Consider the following 17,337-nt stretch of genomic DNA (forward strand, 5'->3'; position numbering starts at 1 on the left):
AATGTGTGAGAGTGTGTAGGATAAGTGGAGGTCAATGACTGATTGTAGAGTTAATGTCTTTAGTAGTTCAATATGTGTGTACACAATGCAGTACTGTGTCATTATTAGGAGGTGTGATCACATGTTACGTGGTGCACATGTACACACATAATTATGTAGGAATATCAGAACACACCCTACCCGGGAACTTCATGGGAGTGTTATAGTAAATTGTTGTTCACTTGAATAGAATGCGAGTACATCGTTTTACGTATTTGTCACAACTTTTCATTTATACTTTTTCCCCTGTAGGATGATTGTGTGGTGTTCAGTCATTCACAACGATGCTCGACATTTTTTTGCTGTGTTTCTATGGTAATACAGCTACACCAACCTACACCCGTCATGAGGTAAGTTAGTGACAAGAGTACATGTGTAGAGTGGAGCCCTGAGTTGATTAACCTGTACACACTAGCGTAACTGAGACTGTCTGTAGTAGCTTAGAAACAGAATTTTGTTTTGTATTACATAGAGGTGCAGTTGAGCCTCGATTATCCGAACCCGTACCCCGATCATCATCTGAATTCTCGATTATCCGGATGAAAGATTCGTCCAAATTCATAGCAAACACCTACTCGCGCATGCACATTAAGTATGCACGTGGTTGAAAGCTTTTGTGTCAGAAGCAGCAGCCTAACAGAGCTTGCTACCTAATTGTTCTGTCACTGATGCATTATGTCCAAGACTAGTACATTTGTAAGAGCTCTGGACATCATTTTGAATACAGATGCTACTGGAACTATTGCAAAGTCATTCTGGTATTTCAGCCATCCAGATGAGGTGGGGACACCAGGTGTTCGAATAATCGAGGCTCAACTGTAGTAGCTTCATCTCGATCGGTACGAGCTATGAAGTAGGTGACCTGGGATCATCAGCACTGGTTTAGAAGCGATATGGGGCTCCCCCCACGGCCCTATTTCACTAGCGCTTTGAGGCCCCTCCAGCGATATGGGGCCCCATTTATAACTTGCTGTGTAGATAGTAATTTATGGTATCTGTGGCATAGACTATGCTTGTAGCCTCAGCCTTATGCTCTGAGAAGATCTTAATATTATTGCTCATTCATAGTTATGGGTATAAGCAACTCGTCAGTAATAGGGAAGCTTATAGCCAAACTAACATTGATAGGAGCTGCTTACATCAGTCATGCACAAGCTCTCTTAATTGCTGACTAAGTGCATAATTTGATAACACCATGGCTTGCAGGCGTAGCTAAGCATACCAGAGCAGGAAGATGTAGATCTATCCTCAATACTGTAGAGATTTTCTTCGGAACTGAACTCGAGAAATTTTGTTCATATCATGTGCCCCTGTTAATTTTATAGCTGTTCCTTTAACTGGCTCTGTTCCGAGTCTTGGAGATCATGAGAGAAACACGCACACAGAACATGCATGCAGACATACATAGAAACAAAGACGAGCAGGGCCTCTTCACAACACAAGTATATTGTCTACTATAACAAAAAGCACAGAGCCTTGCTCTTCATATAGAATACACAATTTCTACAGAAACACTCTTGCATTACACTGGAAAATAGAACAACAGGTGGCCATACTGACTGTACCATCCTCCACTGACAATTTCTTGCTCTTTGATTTGCAGTTTATTCTCAGCTCCGAGGAAAAGCTCTTGATAACAATTACACTAAGTCAGTAGCCAATGTCTTATGCTCAATATGAATGCATGCATGTGCTGTGTACAATGGCTATTTGTGCTATTACACTGTAACGCAGGTATTTTATGGTTGCCCTATTAGGGTATCATACAGGATTTTGAAATAAGAACAAGTAACCAGAACATTTTGGTGAAAAAAGGTCAACTGTTATTTCAATACCCTGTTATACAGTATGTAAAATTTCCAGCTATGGACACTCAGTCATATACAACTAGTACCTGAATGCAAAAAGGGGGGGAGGGGAATTGGAGCTAGCTAGGGGGGATATCCCCTTCCCCCCTGTATGACACCCTGTCTATAATGTTATCCTCAGTGACCAAGCAGCACAAATTATAGGCTTATAGGCTAGTAATATATTCTGTATTGGACGTTTAGATCTACATAAACATTATAGCCATTGATTCTCAACTCAACCTCCTATTAGTATTAGCAAGAGTGCATAAGAAGAGAAGAGTGTCGAACTACTGATACTTCTACACAAACACTGTGCACAAAGTAACATGACTCGCACGTGATAAAGTATTGTAAATTTACTAGTAATCTCCTAGTAAATGTTAACCGTGACGTTTTTAGGGGTGTGGTAATCGAACAATTCTAGCTAGTTGTTCCCGTTCAACGTTCAGAGCTTGTGGAGCTGCTCACTGCACACTGATAGGAGACGATCTCTTCACAAAAATCATCTAAATAGAGACAATAGTCGAGTTGATCCTCTTCACTTGCACTGTTTACTCACTATTAACAACTTTTGTGCGTTGCGTAATTATGCGCAAACGTCATCAATTGCGAGTTGCTCACGTGCAATTGACAGGATGTCACGTTACTTTGTGCACAGTGTTTGTGTAGAAGTATCAGTAGTTCGACACTCTTCTCTTCTTATGCACTCTTGGTATTAGGCTTCTGCGTACACAAAGGTGCGTTTGTAGACGCTCTGGCCCTGAGGTATGGATAGCGTCCGCCAAACACTGCTACAAACTGTGTCTGTGGTGCAAACTTGTAGAAGTATCAGTAGTTTGAGACTAGCTCCCAGGACTACTCTAAACATCATTGCTATGCTAGACTAAATAGGTCTATGGATGCAGAAGGTAGGGCTAGGGATTCGTGTATGTTCTGATCTAAACTGAAGAATGATGAGAATCACGAAAATGGTAGCGGATATCTCTAGGTACTAGGTATTGAATGAAAGGTTTTTGATATAGATCTAGATCTAGGATGATATTCTACTCTGCTTTTTAACAACACATGCTCAGCAGTGCTGGAAACTGGAACAGGACGGATCAGAGAATGAAAGACAGATGTTCTGTAACAAGACACTCTCTTTAAAACTGTCAGAACTATAGCTTTAATATATGTGACTCCATGCATTTAATGATATGCACTAGTCTTGTATGTGGATGGTTAATATTATGACTTGTTCTTTCACATGGTACCGACTCCTGGTACCAATACACCTACCACAACTCGGCTTCCATTTCGAGGGCGGCCTGAAAACGAGGTTTAAATGTTCCTGTCATTCGCCTAAAAAGAACTATCCATATTAGAGCATAACCAATCAGATTGTAGTATTTGTGATTATTTAAAATAGAACCACCCGATATAAAACCAGCTACACCCAGCCTGATTTCCAGTTTTAAATACGAAAGGAGGCAATAGCAAGTATTTATTGAGGTAATAATCAAGCTTCACCGTCTCATGATGCTGTCAGTATTTTCTTTCAAATTTTTACTAGGAGTGATCTCATTTTTGGAAAGGGGATAGCCTCGATTCCAGGCCGCTCTCAATTGAGAAAGACGGCCTGGTATACACTGTCTGCGCATGCGTTAATTGCCCCCAAGAATCTTGGGGGTCGAGATGTCTTAGTAAATTAGTCAGTATACTGTATATTTACAATGATGTCATTGCACAAATCATAGCAGTTTTAATAAGATACTTGCAACATTTATGGCCTAGACTATAGTAGACTATAGTGACTAGTTTTGTTGTGATTGCTTCTACTTCTCTTCTGGGATCATGACGGATACACGGCTCCATGTAGTATACACTACTGTGGACTAGACTCATCTACTTGTAAGAAGGTAAAAGGTATATAAAAAGGAGGAACTTTGGAGGGCCTCAGTCTGATTATTACAATTCCTGCTTCTATACAACTACAGGTAGTACTGTACTGTAGGTGGCTGCAAAAATTACCAGTATGAACTCGTGAGTTGGTTAATTTATACCTGTTTGGAGCGTGGTATCCTATCCGAATGTTTTTCTCTATCGCTATAGGCTGGACAGAAGGGTTATGGCTGCCATGCAGTGATGCATCAAACAAACCTCAATAAAAAGTAAGCAGCTCAATTCTAATAACAATTATCACTTTTCAGCTGAGAGTTTCCAGAGGAAGAAACTAACTTTTCACTTCACTTCACTTCCCTGACTATAATTTCTGTTACAAGTTTTACATCGAATGTGCATTAATAGTCTCTGTACCATGACTGTGGTATAATCAGTACACTTAATTATGTTTAAAATGAACTTGTTTGCAAAGCATGTGTTTCAAATGTGTTATGCATGCCTCCTCCAATATGCAACATGATCAACACTGAACCCATAATAATTATTATTATGAACCACTAACTCAGCCATGATGTATTTAATAGGATTGGCTTACATGTACACTGGACAGTGAACACAATAAATTTATAAGGCTCTTGATAGCACATGAAAAGATATAGAGGGCGATCATAATTCGAAAGTGCCAAGTCAGCATAATAATGAAACCTTGTTAATTAATATCACCATTCCATTTTTGTATGCACATGTCACTAATCTTTTGCCTCTTTTCTCTCCAGCACTCGCGGCCAAAGATCAGCAGCCCAAAAGCCTGCCAGAACCTCCAGCGTGGCAGAAAAAAAGTCTTCGTGCAGTTCTCTATCCAAGGCAGTTTCACTATCCGAAATAGGCCGCAAGCCCTGGAAGTGAGAGACGAGGAAGGAAACTAGAACTCTATTCATTATGGGAGATCTTCGACGAGCTTGAGTTGAAGAACGAGCTTCGATCAAAAGAGTATTTGTCCAGAAAATGATCGTATTGCACAACAGTGTTCCGAAAAATGTTGAAGGAGTGCAAAATAAACCAAAGATGGTCAGTGGACGGAAATGTAGAAATTACAAGCTTAGGTTGCGTGCCAGAGATAGTGAACTCGTCAAGACAGCTAGCAGACGTAATTGTCTGGACGGACGACAAATCAGAAGTAGCTTTGACTGCAGAAGTACACAATCTTCCCCCCAATGTACTTGACTGAGCGGAAGGCAACTCTTGGAACCACAGATCTTTTGCGGAACCTCCAGCAAGGCAACGATGTCACATCAACCACAGCGTTTGCACTACTGAATACTTTCTGCAAGCAATGTATCACCCAAATTGATGTCGAATGGAAAGACCTCCGTTTTGAGACAACCACTACTCGGTTCCGGGATGTCAAGGATAGCATTGCACAAATAAGGAAAATGTTGTTCGAGAAGTGCCCTTGAGGTGTAAGTTATCACTCTGTTGTGAATACATGATTCGGTTGTCTGAACCAGACTTGTTTTTATTTGACAGCAACCCGTACACTGAGCAACTTCTGTCCACTACGCACGTCATTGTTCGATCAGACACTACAGTATACAAGGTTTTGTATAGCCCAAATGAAAAAGACTCCTTGCAACTGTACTGGGATCAATTCGAAAGGGCGTCATCTCTTCCGTCACAATCACACGATGTACGTTGCCCTTCCAAACAAAAGTGATGAGGGGTAGTGAAGTACCTGTATTTGCCATTTAATTGTCTGGACAGAACTGAAGCCAAGGGTTGCTTGAAAGAATTTGTAAAGCTTACGAAAGTTGCTTTGGATGAATTACATGGTTTTGGTTTATCTCGTAATGACATACGAATGGCGAATATATTATTCGATGCTGATTATAGACTAATGCTTGCTTATTGACTTGGATAGAGCTGATTATGTTAGCAAAGTGTCATCTTTTTTCTCGACCGAAATGCCCAGCTGCATGTACACGCATGATGACGAGCACATATTCAAGGACGGTATCGAGACTGATTTTTACCAGTTGGGGTGGTTAATAGCATGGATTCTAAAACCGAAAAAAAAGGTGAACTACCCTACCACGAAAGAGTTTGGAGTAAGGAACCACAACTTATCCGTAAGAACAGATTGATATATAGCCTCACTATAGTCGTGGAAGGAAAGTATTTCGAAGAGTATTTAGTTGATATTCCAGAGGACCAAACCTCCATCGCGGACATACTGAAGGCTCGATCAACAATAACTGAACTATTGTAGATAATAGGATGTGTCAAATTTGTGCAGAAATTAAAATAATTATATTGTTGTCTTTGTGATATCGTCTATTTTGTTGTCTGTGATTATTAGGATTTGTTGCCCAGTGAGTGGGCAGATCAAAGCAATCCAGTGCTCTGTATATGGCATGTTGCATCACTACCATAGATTTGCACTGCATTATATGGCATAATGCACTGGGATTATATGCACTTGCACTGTACTGTGTGTAAATGTAGATTTCTGCAAGAGATATCATAATTATTCGTAGCACGTGATTGTTATGTAATAGTAATTGCCCTACATGTCAAGTCAGCAAATATGTGTAGCTTTTTCTTCTTATTATTTGTCACCTCCGCTTTAGGAGAGTAGCCTTTACTGGCCATGTGACTTACGAAATTGTCAACGTGTCGGGTGTGGTCAATAATTGGGCGCGCGCCAATCTCAAATTGTGGAGGTAGTTCACAGCAAATTTTGGGGCGCATGTGTCCTCTATCCAGGTTGTTCCGAGGAGGAAGCTAGTCGAATAAGAGGTTTGGGGATGAGATTATCGAAGCGATTGTGTCTGGGGCCAGAGGTAGCTGTTGGTCACGGATATCTTGGAGGGCTGGGCAGACGATTGAGAAATGATATGCATTCTCTGGTCCTGTACTGCATAACTTCCACAGTGGGGAGATGTTGCCCCTGAATCTAGCCACGTCTGCCTCTAAACCATCACAGTTCACTAACAGTCTAACTCTGAAGTTTGATCTCTGCAGCATCTGTCTGTCCCCTTTCGATACCATCCAGTGAGGGAAAATGTGCCCATTGGTGATGGACTTAGGCCTGCATTTGGAGATTGGGATTGATCCACACTGAGATTGAAGGAGAACATACTCATTGGTTGATAGTATCAGTTTTATTGAGTTTTTCCATGAAAGTTTGGAGCAGGGTAAGGCAATTTTAAGATCTGGGATAGAATGCAGTGCATATTCCTCAAGGGAGAGAGCCCATGAGTGAATTATGCTAGATTGCCCATTGTCTCCTAGTCTCTTAAGTAGGACTGTACGGGCTAGTGAGCTAGGGTTGAGGCTTAGAAGTGAAAAAATAAAGTTGAGCTTTCTGCTGGCAATAGCTTTATTTATAGGAACTGTTCCTAGCAGGAAATTGAGAGCAGTAGACGGGTATCTAGTTGGAAGTCCCTGGATGGTTCTAAGGATTTTTCTGTGCACCCTCTCAAGCATAAGAAGTTCTGTTTTGGTTAACATCCACAGCTCCGATCCGAAAAGGAGGGTGGGTAAGCACAGTGTTCTGTAAAGTTTCAGGATTGTGTGAGGGTGGAGGCTTCCGAATCTAGCACCCACTGCGTTGAGAGCAAAGAAAGCACTTCTTCCACGAGAGGCTCTTTCGTTTGTCCTAGGCATTATTGATGGAGAGACTGATTTGAGTATTCCTAAATGGTGGGCCTCCTCTGCTTCATTAGGTTTCCCAAAGACCAGTGCCGGAGCTCTCGATTTTTCGCTCTAGACACTACTGACTCGCCAATCACTAAAATAGAAGATTTGGACGGGTTGATTTTATATCTCCAAACGCAGGAGTATTCATACACCGTGTTAATCATTGTCTGTAGGGAGAGGGGATTGTCTGCAACAAGTGCAAGGTCATCTACGTGATGCTCAATACAGTGACCTTATACCTGAGAACTAACAGGCTAGCTACATAGAAGTGATCTTACAATTGCTGCCTGTTGTTTTTATTAGCCATAGGACTCTACAAACGCTGAGTTTTCTGTATCTGAACGTATTTGCTGCAAAAATTGCCAATTAATTTCCAAATTGTGTGGCCGTATTTTAATCGGCGTGGATTCGAGGCTAGTCAGACCTCGGCCTGGGCTTTTGTTGTAACCTTTGACCTGGCAATGTTTCTAAAGCTAAGCTAGCTAGCTAGCTATCATATACTGGGTTAACCATATACTGTGCACTGAAGCTGGTACGTACAAGTACAAGGTGTGGGAATGGACAACAATGAGTTGATACAGTGCTACAATAAAGGCTGTGGCCAAAAGTTCAAGGAGGAAGAAAACAATGATGGTAAATTTAATAAAATAGTAGCTCTATAAAATGATAGCTGGCGATTATAACATTGGCTCTGTACATCTCCAGAGGTATGCAAGTACCATCCCGGTGTGCCAGTGTTCCACGATGCACTAAAGGTACCGTGTGCTTGTGTTATACTTAATGCACTAGTCTACGAGCACAATATTAATTATTAAAGCATCTCTTTGACAAGGTGTTGTTGGGTGAGGGGTAGCCATTTCACCCGTGCATATACATACATGTAGCAAGTTTTTCGCGCATAGTTTCACAGACATTTATACTAATTCACTTCATCTCTTCCTCACACACACACAGGGGTGGTCTTGCTGCAAGAAGAGGAGCACTGACTTCACTGATTTTTTGCACATTCCAGTTAGTCCATTACATGCCTCGTTAATTTGTGAGGTGGTAAAGAGTTCATGTCCTGGATCCACTGACGTCTGTTTGACTCACATTATTCACTTACTCCACCGTAAATACAGTGTAGCCCTGAGTTTTGAGCACAAACTTAATAGTTCTACATGTAGTAGCTTTTACATCGAGACGGTTATGAATGTATCTAACACAGTACTAATTTGGGTTACCCCTGCAGGGTTGCACTACTGGGCCCCACAATCCAGTGAAGCCTCCGGAAGCTGAAAAATCGGCCATTGCTCCACTCAAGGAGGGAGAGGTGTGTGTCCTTTCTTATTCTCTGAGTCAAAAACCTTCTCTCGGTTCAATATCTAGATTACACAATTATGCAATCCTGTGATGCAGAATGACCTCTAACTTGTTAATATACATGTAGGCCTGATACTGATTCAGTTGAGATGGATTCTGTATCTCAGAACGTGTGTAGGCACATATATGCTACAGTAACGTCAATCAATCTTTTTTGCTCAATAGGAGTGGCTCCTTTGCTTATTTATTGCCTGTTTGTGTACACGGGAGTTGTGAGGAAACATCCCCACAAGAATGTGTCCATATCCTGTGTGGTTGAGCTTAATTGCTTGTATTGCCCTCTCACTCCTCCAGTCTATTATTGTGAAGGGACCTCCTCCTCCGCGGGCTAGACAGAAACTGATTGAGGCCAGACCAGCGTAAGAACACTACCCCCACCTCTACCCACTGTGCATTCATGTACTTGTATCATACACAACATTGCCTAGACTACCCAGCAATTTATAATGGTATCTGTCTCATTCCACCATTTGAACAAATAAGTCTGTTCTGTAGCTATTGTTTGATGTTATCTCACATTCGATGCTTTTAATTGGTTCCTATATAGCGTCAAAACCTTATTGTATGATCTTCTGTACTGCCTAGTACCAAGGGCGTATACGCCCTTGCTAGTACAGTGATATTATTGCGCTTCCTGTGTATTACATGTAGCTGTGTTTATTACACCTCCACAGAGTCCTTAATTTATGGTCTTAGAACTGTACGACCAAACGATCTGCTAATGCTTGTTGTCTACTATAGTACCTAGTGTTAATTATTGCTTACTGTGTGTTCCAAGGTGAACATTGCTCCAGGGATGATGAGCCTATGGTGAAACTGAAGACAAAGGTCACCTCATCGCTGTCCTCACTACTGACCAGACTGGCCAGGCAGGCTACTGTGGAGGTGACAAAGAATGACAAGGAGAACACCTCTAAAGAGTCATGTGACATGGAGACAGTCGATATAGGAACCAATTGCAAAAACAACGGATGTGGCGCAGTGAGTTGTTGTCAAGCTTATGTCTATATCAATTGACAAAAGGTCAAAGAAGTGCATCATAGCTCATTGTGCAAGTACTGACCTAGCCTCGTTTTCAGGCCGATTTTTCTTAGAACGAAGTTGAAAAATACGAGTTGGCGACCTAGCGTTATTTTAGAGACAAATCGGCCTGGGAACGAGGCTAGTACTGACCATACGTACATGTGAACATGTGAACACTTTTGGGCCCTAATGGGAAGAGCCCTGTTTAGGTGTCCGGGATTTAATGTTTAATTCTGTGTGCTTATTAGCTGTCATGTGATTTAGAGTGATCTCTGGGATGCATGATGGTATTGAGTTGTGTAATACCCTGAGTATAGAACTATATTCAGCTATATTCAGGGCATTACACAACTCAATAACTAATGCTGCATGGACTTTCTGAATATAGAAGTGTTCTTATTTGACAGTCCATGCAGCATTATGGGTTCCACGTTACCTCTAAGAGATGGGAACTACTGTTTTATTCTGTGTTAACCCTTGCAGGTGTATGTGGGGGTAGAGAGTTCCATCTCACGGTGTCAGCACCACCCCGGAGTGGCCATCTTCCATGATGGGTGCGTTCAGTGAAACCTTGATTAGAAAGCACTTCAACAATTTGTCCTTTGTAGAGAAGTTTTGATTCCACTGTTATTACACCTTACCTCTTTGTTTCCATAGCTACAAGTTCTGGAGTTGCTGTCAGCGTCGGACGTCAGACTTCAATGAGTTCCAGCGACAGGTGGGCTGTGCCACTGGGGACCACCTCTGGATAAAGGTAGCAACTCCACTTAATATGATGTGTGCACTCACTTCAGTACAAAAGTGAGGTGCTATCCACAGTGTTATTGTGTGCGTGATGTCTGACGCCTCGGTATATTATTTTATCCCTACAGGGAAGGGATGTGGTTAGGCAATCCCTTGATGTAATGCACTGTAATATATGGTTACCATGGTTATTTGTTCTTGTGTAAACTGTTACGTGTATGTAGTGCAACACAGAGGAGGTACCACATCCGCGAGTCGCAGGAAGTGTTTGAGAGCCACATTCTTTATTATCTCCAGGTTAAAGTTCAATTGCGTGTTACCTGCCAAACCTAAGCTGGGCTATTTATAGCTGCCAAGAGTCTGATTAGTGCACAGTTTGATCTAGTTAACCACCGTTTAAGCTTCAGAATCTTCAGGAGGGATGCCTGGAGTTGCCATGGGTATCACTTCATTTGATGTGCTTATTAAACGTTGATATAAGGGGTTCAAACACTTCCTGCGACTCTCGGAATTCGTATCTCCTCTGAGTGCAACACATCATAGCACTGCAATGTTGTCAAACAATGGCTGTATGTTCGACATGTATATACAATGTGTGTAATAGTTCGTGTGTCTCCACTACACAGCCCTATGCAAAGGCCCAGGCCTGTCGCTATGACTGGTATCAGATGGGATCATTTGTGGTCGTCTCTCTGTTTGCCAAGGCCTGTCTACCGGAACAGTGCTCGTTTGAAGCTAACCCCACTACGGTGAGGGTGACACACTCATATACGTATAATGTGCTAGTGCCTACATGTATCATATTATTCTCAGCTTCTTCATACTTAGCCTCGAGACCAGGCCGATTAAAATACGGCCTGGTCTCTATTGCATGGGTAATAGTGCACATGCGCGAACTGAGTCACCCAGAATCTGGGTGACTCGTATACTTTAGTAAACCTTTGTAAAATTATACCGTAAACTAGTTTGTTTACTAGTTTCTTTCCGTATTAATTTTAACAAATACTTGTCTCCTGTGAAGCTGTGGGTTATGCTCTCTATGGTGTTGTCGAGAAGGCTTGCACACTAGTCTGAAGCCAGAAGAAGCTCTCATTTGTAACAGAAACCAAGTTCAAAACATCACGACCATCCAGCCATCATAGAGGTAGATGAGAGCCTCTTCTGGTTTCAGACTAGTGTGCAAGCCTTCTCGACAACACCATAGAGGTTTACCATTCTCAAGCCTTGTAGTGGTTCTTTTTACACAATATTTATTGCTGAGGCTAAAAGAGTTTAACCTACTGCCTTGGCTAGCTTGTGCTGGTGTTCTATTGATGTTTGTGTGTGTGTGTGTGTGTGTGTGTGTGTGTGACAGTTGAAGTTGTGTTTGGAGTATGAGAATGGCAACCATTGCTATGAAGACACCATCAAGCTGCACGGGGTAAGAGACGTTAACTCTTATGTTCCTATAATTGTGTCATGATGTACATTATCTGTTGCTTTGTTTACCTAAAGTCGCTAGTTGTTGCTTCTCAAAGTTACATTGTAGATAACAAAAGCCTAGCCCTCGGTCCCAGGCCGTTTTGTCTCTAATTGGGAACGAGGCTAACAAAGACTAGAAAATGATACTTCTGTGTACATCGGATTATTGTTGGTTAAGTTAGAACGCTTTCTGTTCTTCTGTAATGAGATGTCTGTTGGTTGCATGCCTAATCATATTGCCCTCTTTCTTCTCTCAGGTCATTGACCCGGACAAGAGCTCTGTGGAGCTGATGGGCAGTAAGGTAGACCTCAAACTGAGAAAGGCCGATCTCTTTAGCTGGACTTCACTGAAGTTCAGGGATGCAGCTGAAACCAAAGACACTAAACAGGTGTCCAGCTAGGCTATAATTATGTACTGTGCAATCAAAGTCATAAACGTTATACAGACTTACTACATTTTGGTTAGCTTTACTCTCTCTACTATTTATTTCTTTGTGTACTGGATACTGTACTTTACTTGTTAACTTGTGATAACTGTGGGGCTTATGAAAAGTTTGTGTATAGTATGCTTTCCCTACTGAGAAATAGCCTTGGGCATGTTGAGAAGCATACATTTTGAGAAAAGTTTATTCATATCAGAGTACCAAGAATTGGTGTATTGTGGTCAGCAATAATTTTAGTTGATGTACAGTTCTCGGGCATGCAAGCCTGTATTGTCTTGGGCAGGGGAAGTATTGACAGGTCTTTCGTAGTGCATGTAATACACGTGTTGAGCCATCCAGATGACATCACAGTGATGTAATGGTAACTACATGTAGACTATTTTTAGCATTAGAGGCCAGTACCTGGGGAACTACCTGGTACTTTTCATAGGGGGTTCCCTGGGGATTTCCCCTTGTGTTCAGTGTGCATATAATTGTAAGCAGTTAGCCTCCCTTTTCAGTTAATTTTAAAGCTAAATTTCTAAGTCAAAACAGATCATCTACCAAATGGCATATCCTCAGCTTCATGTAACGTTTGGCAACAAGCATTTTGCTGAGGGCCGCTTCAGAAGAGCCTACAAGGGAACCTATAAAGGCCCACCCAGCAAGTATGGCGACTCGGCTGTAGTTATGCCTCGAGGCGTAGCCGCACGAGGGATACGGTAAAGCTGACTGTGTGTGTGTCTGTCTGTGTGTGTGTGTGTGTATTCCAGCTATAACTGCTCAACGGTTGCAATGTAACGAAAACTAACAGCTTCTATAGGCTTCTAGCCACGTTCTCTTGGATTTTGATTCGTGGATTAGCAAACTAAAGCTTCTTTCTCGAGTTATGGCTAGTTTGACTCACATTGAAGGCTGTTGCAGTCTCTTCAGAATCTTTCATAGCATCATCTGTCCGCACAAACTTTCTATTCAACATATGAGTTAGCCTTGCACTAAAGCGCTAGCTTTTTGTTAGCTACAATACTCAGAAAATATCTTTTAAAACAGCTCGCTAGCAGTAGCCATTTGTGAAATTGATCTCTTTGGACACACCCTTTAATTATTCCTGTGGATGTAATGCGCATGCGCGCTCATTCCCCAAAAATAATATCCCAAGATCCTCCTGGCAGAATCATCTTTGTCTTGAGGGCCTGGTATATAAGCCACATAACACTACCATATAACAATATAGATAACAATATGCATGTACACAGGTCTTTTCTTCTTAGATATTATATACACTGAACTACAGATCCTGGAAGAATCAATTTTCTTCTTTCTTGAGATCCTGGTAAGCCACATAATACAACAATAGATGCATGAAAATAAGTCTTTTCTTCTCAGTGACTTTATATAGATAAGCTAACTTTAATACTAATATAACACTCTAATACTTTTAAGCGAAAGCAAAAACATGGCGAGAGGCATTAGCACAGCGCCAGCTTGAACACTAGTTAAAGAAAGCAAAGAATCGTACATGTGGAAATCTACAGACTGGAATGTCACTGTGGAAATGCACAAAGAAGCGCAGAAGCTTGCAGAAGGATTCAACCGTTTTTCTAAGACCAATTTCCCTTTGAAATTCACCGATGTTGACGTTGTAATAATAACAGAAACTAACACCCCCGACTCCACTCCTAAGCTGAATGAGTACTGTGTTGTTGAGGACTACATACCAGGACAGTTCAACAAGTGGTGTAACAATTACGGTTTCATTTCAGCTGAAGCCAAGAGCTCCAACTCCAGTATGCCTGCCTTCATGCACTGGAGTTGGTGTCACTCAAATGGAGAGAAAATGATCTCAGACCTGCAAGGTGTTCGCAGTGATGACCCACAATCTTACACCCTTACAGATCCTGCTATGCTCTCCCTAACTAACAGCTATGGAGTCACTGATATGGGAGTTGAAGGAATGGCGATGTTTTTCCTGCATCACGAGTGCAGCTCATTTTGTGAGAGATTGTCTAAACCCAAAAAAAGCGATTTCCTTGGAGTTATTCCAGACAGGCAGCTCTCAGCTACTATGCAGCAGTTAAAGAATCTTGGAGATGCAACGACGTACACTCACGAGCTCAAGTTCCCCCCTGGAGTGAGGGAAGGCATCACAACCGTGTTCAGGAGAGTGGCACGTGGTGGATACGTATACTGACTGGATCGCTACATGGCATGCATTTTTAATAGACATTATATTTATGCAGGGGTACATGCATTCGTTGATCAGTATATAATTGATGTGCCCCCCTCCATTTAAATTATTCACATTAATTCTTATACCTTTGTTCACCAAACACTGTTTTTGAATGCTCTATAATTATGACATGATATTTTATAAACATTGAAAATGGGTTGAAAATACATCTCCTAGTCCTCATCACTCAGTTTGTGTAGAGACACAGAGGACAGTCTCCAACCAGGTATCTTGTTGGTCTGTTGTAGAGTGTACAGTCCAAAGTTACCGTCCCTATGACGTGTGTGTGTGGGGTGGGGGTATTGTGTGTGAGGGTGAGGGTGAGGGGGAGTACTATGTGTGGGGGTGAGTGTGTGTGTGTGATGGTGAGCTAGTGCGTGTGTGTGTGGAGGGGTGCATGGGGTGGCATTGTGAGGATTAAAATTGTTACAATATACAATCAAAATAGCTTCCAAATTTTATGTTTATTCTTGCAAACTGTTACGAGTACTGTATAACACCAATTAAAAGCTGAATATAGTTTAACACTGTCGTAGAGATTTGAAGTAATTAAGTGACTCACATGAGTGCTCCAGGGTTGATAACAGTGGTGTTGCCAATGGTGACCTGACCGCTAGCCTCATGGGTGTGACCATGTACATTTAGGATCACATGATGTTGCTGTATATACAGTGAAAGGAACACATGTAAAAATGAACTACAACGCTATAGCTGTGGAACCCGCAAAAGTGGATTCCCTAAAATATGGGTATCACCTCTTATATCATAAAAATTAACTACTCATAATCCAAACAATAAACAAGAGTGTACCAAAAGCGGCATTCTTTGAAACTTGATGTGAGAAACAGCCACAGCACTGTGACAGTAGTAATAATGATGCATAATTACATGTATACTAGTGAGTCTAGCCAGGGTCGTTACTCGTGACACATGCAGGTGTGTGTGTATGCTTGCTTGTGTATACTCACCAGTTCCTCCTTACAGAGTGCAGTGTAGAGGCTCTGACTGCCACAGATAATGGGGCTCCGGGGGTCAACATGGGAAATGGTCGTACCTAATAAATGAAAGAATTTCAGTTGATAATCCAAGGATGTACCACTGGTCGGTGGTGGATTGTACTAACCACCTCTAGACAAAAATAACCACCACTATATACAAAAAAATAACGACCTCTTAAGTCTAGTTTATCAAGAAATGTGCGTGTTGAATTAAGGATTGAAAATAGCCCCCATTTCGAAAATTCTGGACACGCCACTGATCGTACAAATTGGAAGGATGCTTACGAAAAAACATTACAGTATTATATTGCAAATAGAAGTCAGCTAAATAACCAATGAAAATATCAACCTAGTTTCCTTAGACCAATTCCTTAGACCATATCTCAATTGAGTTCCCCTTTCAGAAGTACATGTACTGTCACACACAAACTTATTGGCAGTTACAGCTACTAATTGATGCACTCACTTACTGCAGTGCTCAGGGCCAGAATGAGTCATGAAAATTACAGCATCAGTTTCTTTTAGTGTCTGTGTTCCAAACACTGGATCCAGAAGCTGAGACAAATCATCACTGTACTCTTGATCAGTCAGGTATGGGAATCCGTCCCAGACCTTTTGCCCTTTTCTGAATCCCGGTACACTTCCACCCAGGCCCAGTAACTCCAGATTGGGTGCTATGGTAACTCGTCTCATGTGTACGTTGCATGGAGAGGTGTCAGTGTCTTGTCCCTCTGTACTGAATGTAGTGATGGCATCGTGCTGTATCAAGGCATAGGAAACTGTTAGACCATGATAGTTTCATTAGCCAAAAGTTTACCAAAAATTAATAGGTAATATAGAATGTGCTTTTGGTGACAGTACTGGCCAAATTCGATTCATAAAAAAGGCACTTTAATTTGTACGCTCAATCTAAACACTTACCCAATCAAGAATTGAAAGATATTGCGACAGAGGTACAGTACATGTATGTATGTATGTATATACAGTATTATAACTTAATGTTCCCAGCTCACGTTTCCTGGGACATAGTAGACCTTGCTAGCTAGAGGGCTGAACTCTTCGAGCACTTTGTCCAGTAACATGTGTTGATCCCTCGTCTCCTCAGGGGGTGCAGAGTGGCAAAGCTCCAGTGGCATATCTGCCAGGTCACCTGACACCAGGGCTATATCCACCCTGTAGGGAACATAGAGGCTGCAACTCAAAACCACAATACTACACATTTTAAGTACACCCTCACCCGTACCCGTACCCGAACCCTTGACAGTCAAAATCTCAATAAGTGCTCCAATAATAAAGTGATGTCCATTAATTTTATTACTCTCATTTTGGACTTCACAGTACACTTTGAACGATTGAAGTACATGTATAGCTAGTCAGTAGTGATCTCACTTGAGATTGTTTTTCCTGAGCCATCGACTCATTTGGTAGACTCTGTGAGAGGCTATATGGACATCACTAGCATGCACTGCATAGGGGAGACACCATTCATGCACTTGATAGGGCACAGTATAGAGCTGACTTACATATGAGGAGCTGTTGTGAGTGCTGCATAGCTTATATACTAGGACTCACTGGAGTAACACCTGCATGCTGATCAATTTTATGTAATAGGTAAAGAACGTCATAAG

General features: G+C 41.7%; 4 protein-coding genes across 18 annotated transcripts in view; 3 read left to right on the plus strand and 1 right to left on the minus strand.

The window, feature by feature from the left end:
* Window positions 1-6,126, plus strand: part of LOC135350452 (SWI/SNF-related matrix-associated actin-dependent regulator of chromatin subfamily A containing DEAD/H box 1A-like) — a 37,988-nt gene extending 31,862 nt beyond the window's left edge. For 10 of the 14 annotated variants that reach the window (XM_064549241.1, XM_064549238.1, XM_064549248.1 and 7 more), the window contains 4 exons: window positions 292-389; window positions 2,966-3,911; window positions 3,981-4,039; window positions 4,547-6,126. In XM_064549241.1, the coding sequence (XP_064405311.1) occupies window positions 292-389; window positions 2,966-3,035 (168 nt within the window). In that variant the 3' untranslated portion in view covers window positions 3,036-3,911; window positions 3,981-4,039; window positions 4,547-6,126. Of the gene's footprint in view, window positions 1-291; window positions 390-1,642; window positions 3,912-3,980; window positions 4,040-4,546 lie in introns of all 14 variants that reach the window. The other 4 variants (XM_064549235.1, XM_064549239.1, XM_064549240.1 and 1 more) reach the window with 4 other exon arrangements.
* A 1,770-nt stretch (window positions 6,127-7,896) lies between these two features.
* LOC135350460 (cysteine and histidine-rich domain-containing protein 1-like) lies at window positions 7,897-12,583 on the plus strand. Its single transcript, XM_064549257.1, has 11 exons — window positions 7,897-8,102; window positions 8,175-8,224; window positions 8,424-8,480; window positions 8,701-8,781; window positions 9,126-9,190; window positions 9,626-9,812; window positions 10,338-10,408; window positions 10,512-10,608; window positions 11,225-11,347; window positions 11,953-12,018; window positions 12,317-12,583. Exons 1-11 carry the CDS (start codon window positions 8,027-8,029, stop codon window positions 12,458-12,460), a joined length of 1,017 nt encoding a protein of 338 aa, XP_064405327.1. The 5' UTR covers window positions 7,897-8,026; the 3' UTR covers window positions 12,461-12,583.
* An 877-nt stretch (window positions 12,584-13,460) lies between these two features.
* On the plus strand, window positions 13,461-14,867 carry LOC135349819 (alpha-protein kinase vwkA-like). The gene is made up of 2 exons (XM_064548431.1): window positions 13,461-13,464; window positions 13,978-14,867. The coding sequence occupies exons 1-2, from the start codon at window positions 13,461-13,463 to the stop codon at window positions 14,670-14,672; spliced, it is 699 nt and encodes a 232-aa protein (XP_064404501.1). The 3' UTR covers window positions 14,673-14,867.
* Window positions 14,817-17,327, minus strand: LOC135350462 (uncharacterized). 2 transcript variants are annotated; one of them, XM_064549259.1, is made up of 7 exons: window positions 17,233-17,327; window positions 17,099-17,174; window positions 16,723-16,882; window positions 16,180-16,468; window positions 15,680-15,765; window positions 15,274-15,371; window positions 14,817-14,984 (listed from the first exon to the last, which is right to left on the minus strand). In XM_064549259.1, the coding sequence occupies exons 1-7, from the start codon at window positions 17,258-17,260 to the stop codon at window positions 14,885-14,887; spliced, it is 837 nt and encodes a 278-aa protein (XP_064405329.1). In that variant the 5' UTR covers window positions 17,261-17,327; the 3' UTR covers window positions 14,817-14,884. The 2 variants fall into 2 exon arrangements, with proteins under 2 accessions (XP_064405329.1, XP_064405330.1); XM_064549260.1 differs by lacking the exon at window positions 17,099-17,174 and having other exon boundaries at window positions 17,233-17,318.
* Between the last annotated feature and the right edge of the window lie 10 nt (window positions 17,328-17,337).

The sequence above is a fragment of the Halichondria panicea genome, chromosome 16, assembly GCF_963675165.1.
Source record: "Halichondria panicea chromosome 16, odHalPani1.1, whole genome shotgun sequence".
NCBI classification, from domain to species: Eukaryota; Metazoa; Porifera; class Demospongiae; order Suberitida; family Halichondriidae; genus Halichondria; species Halichondria panicea.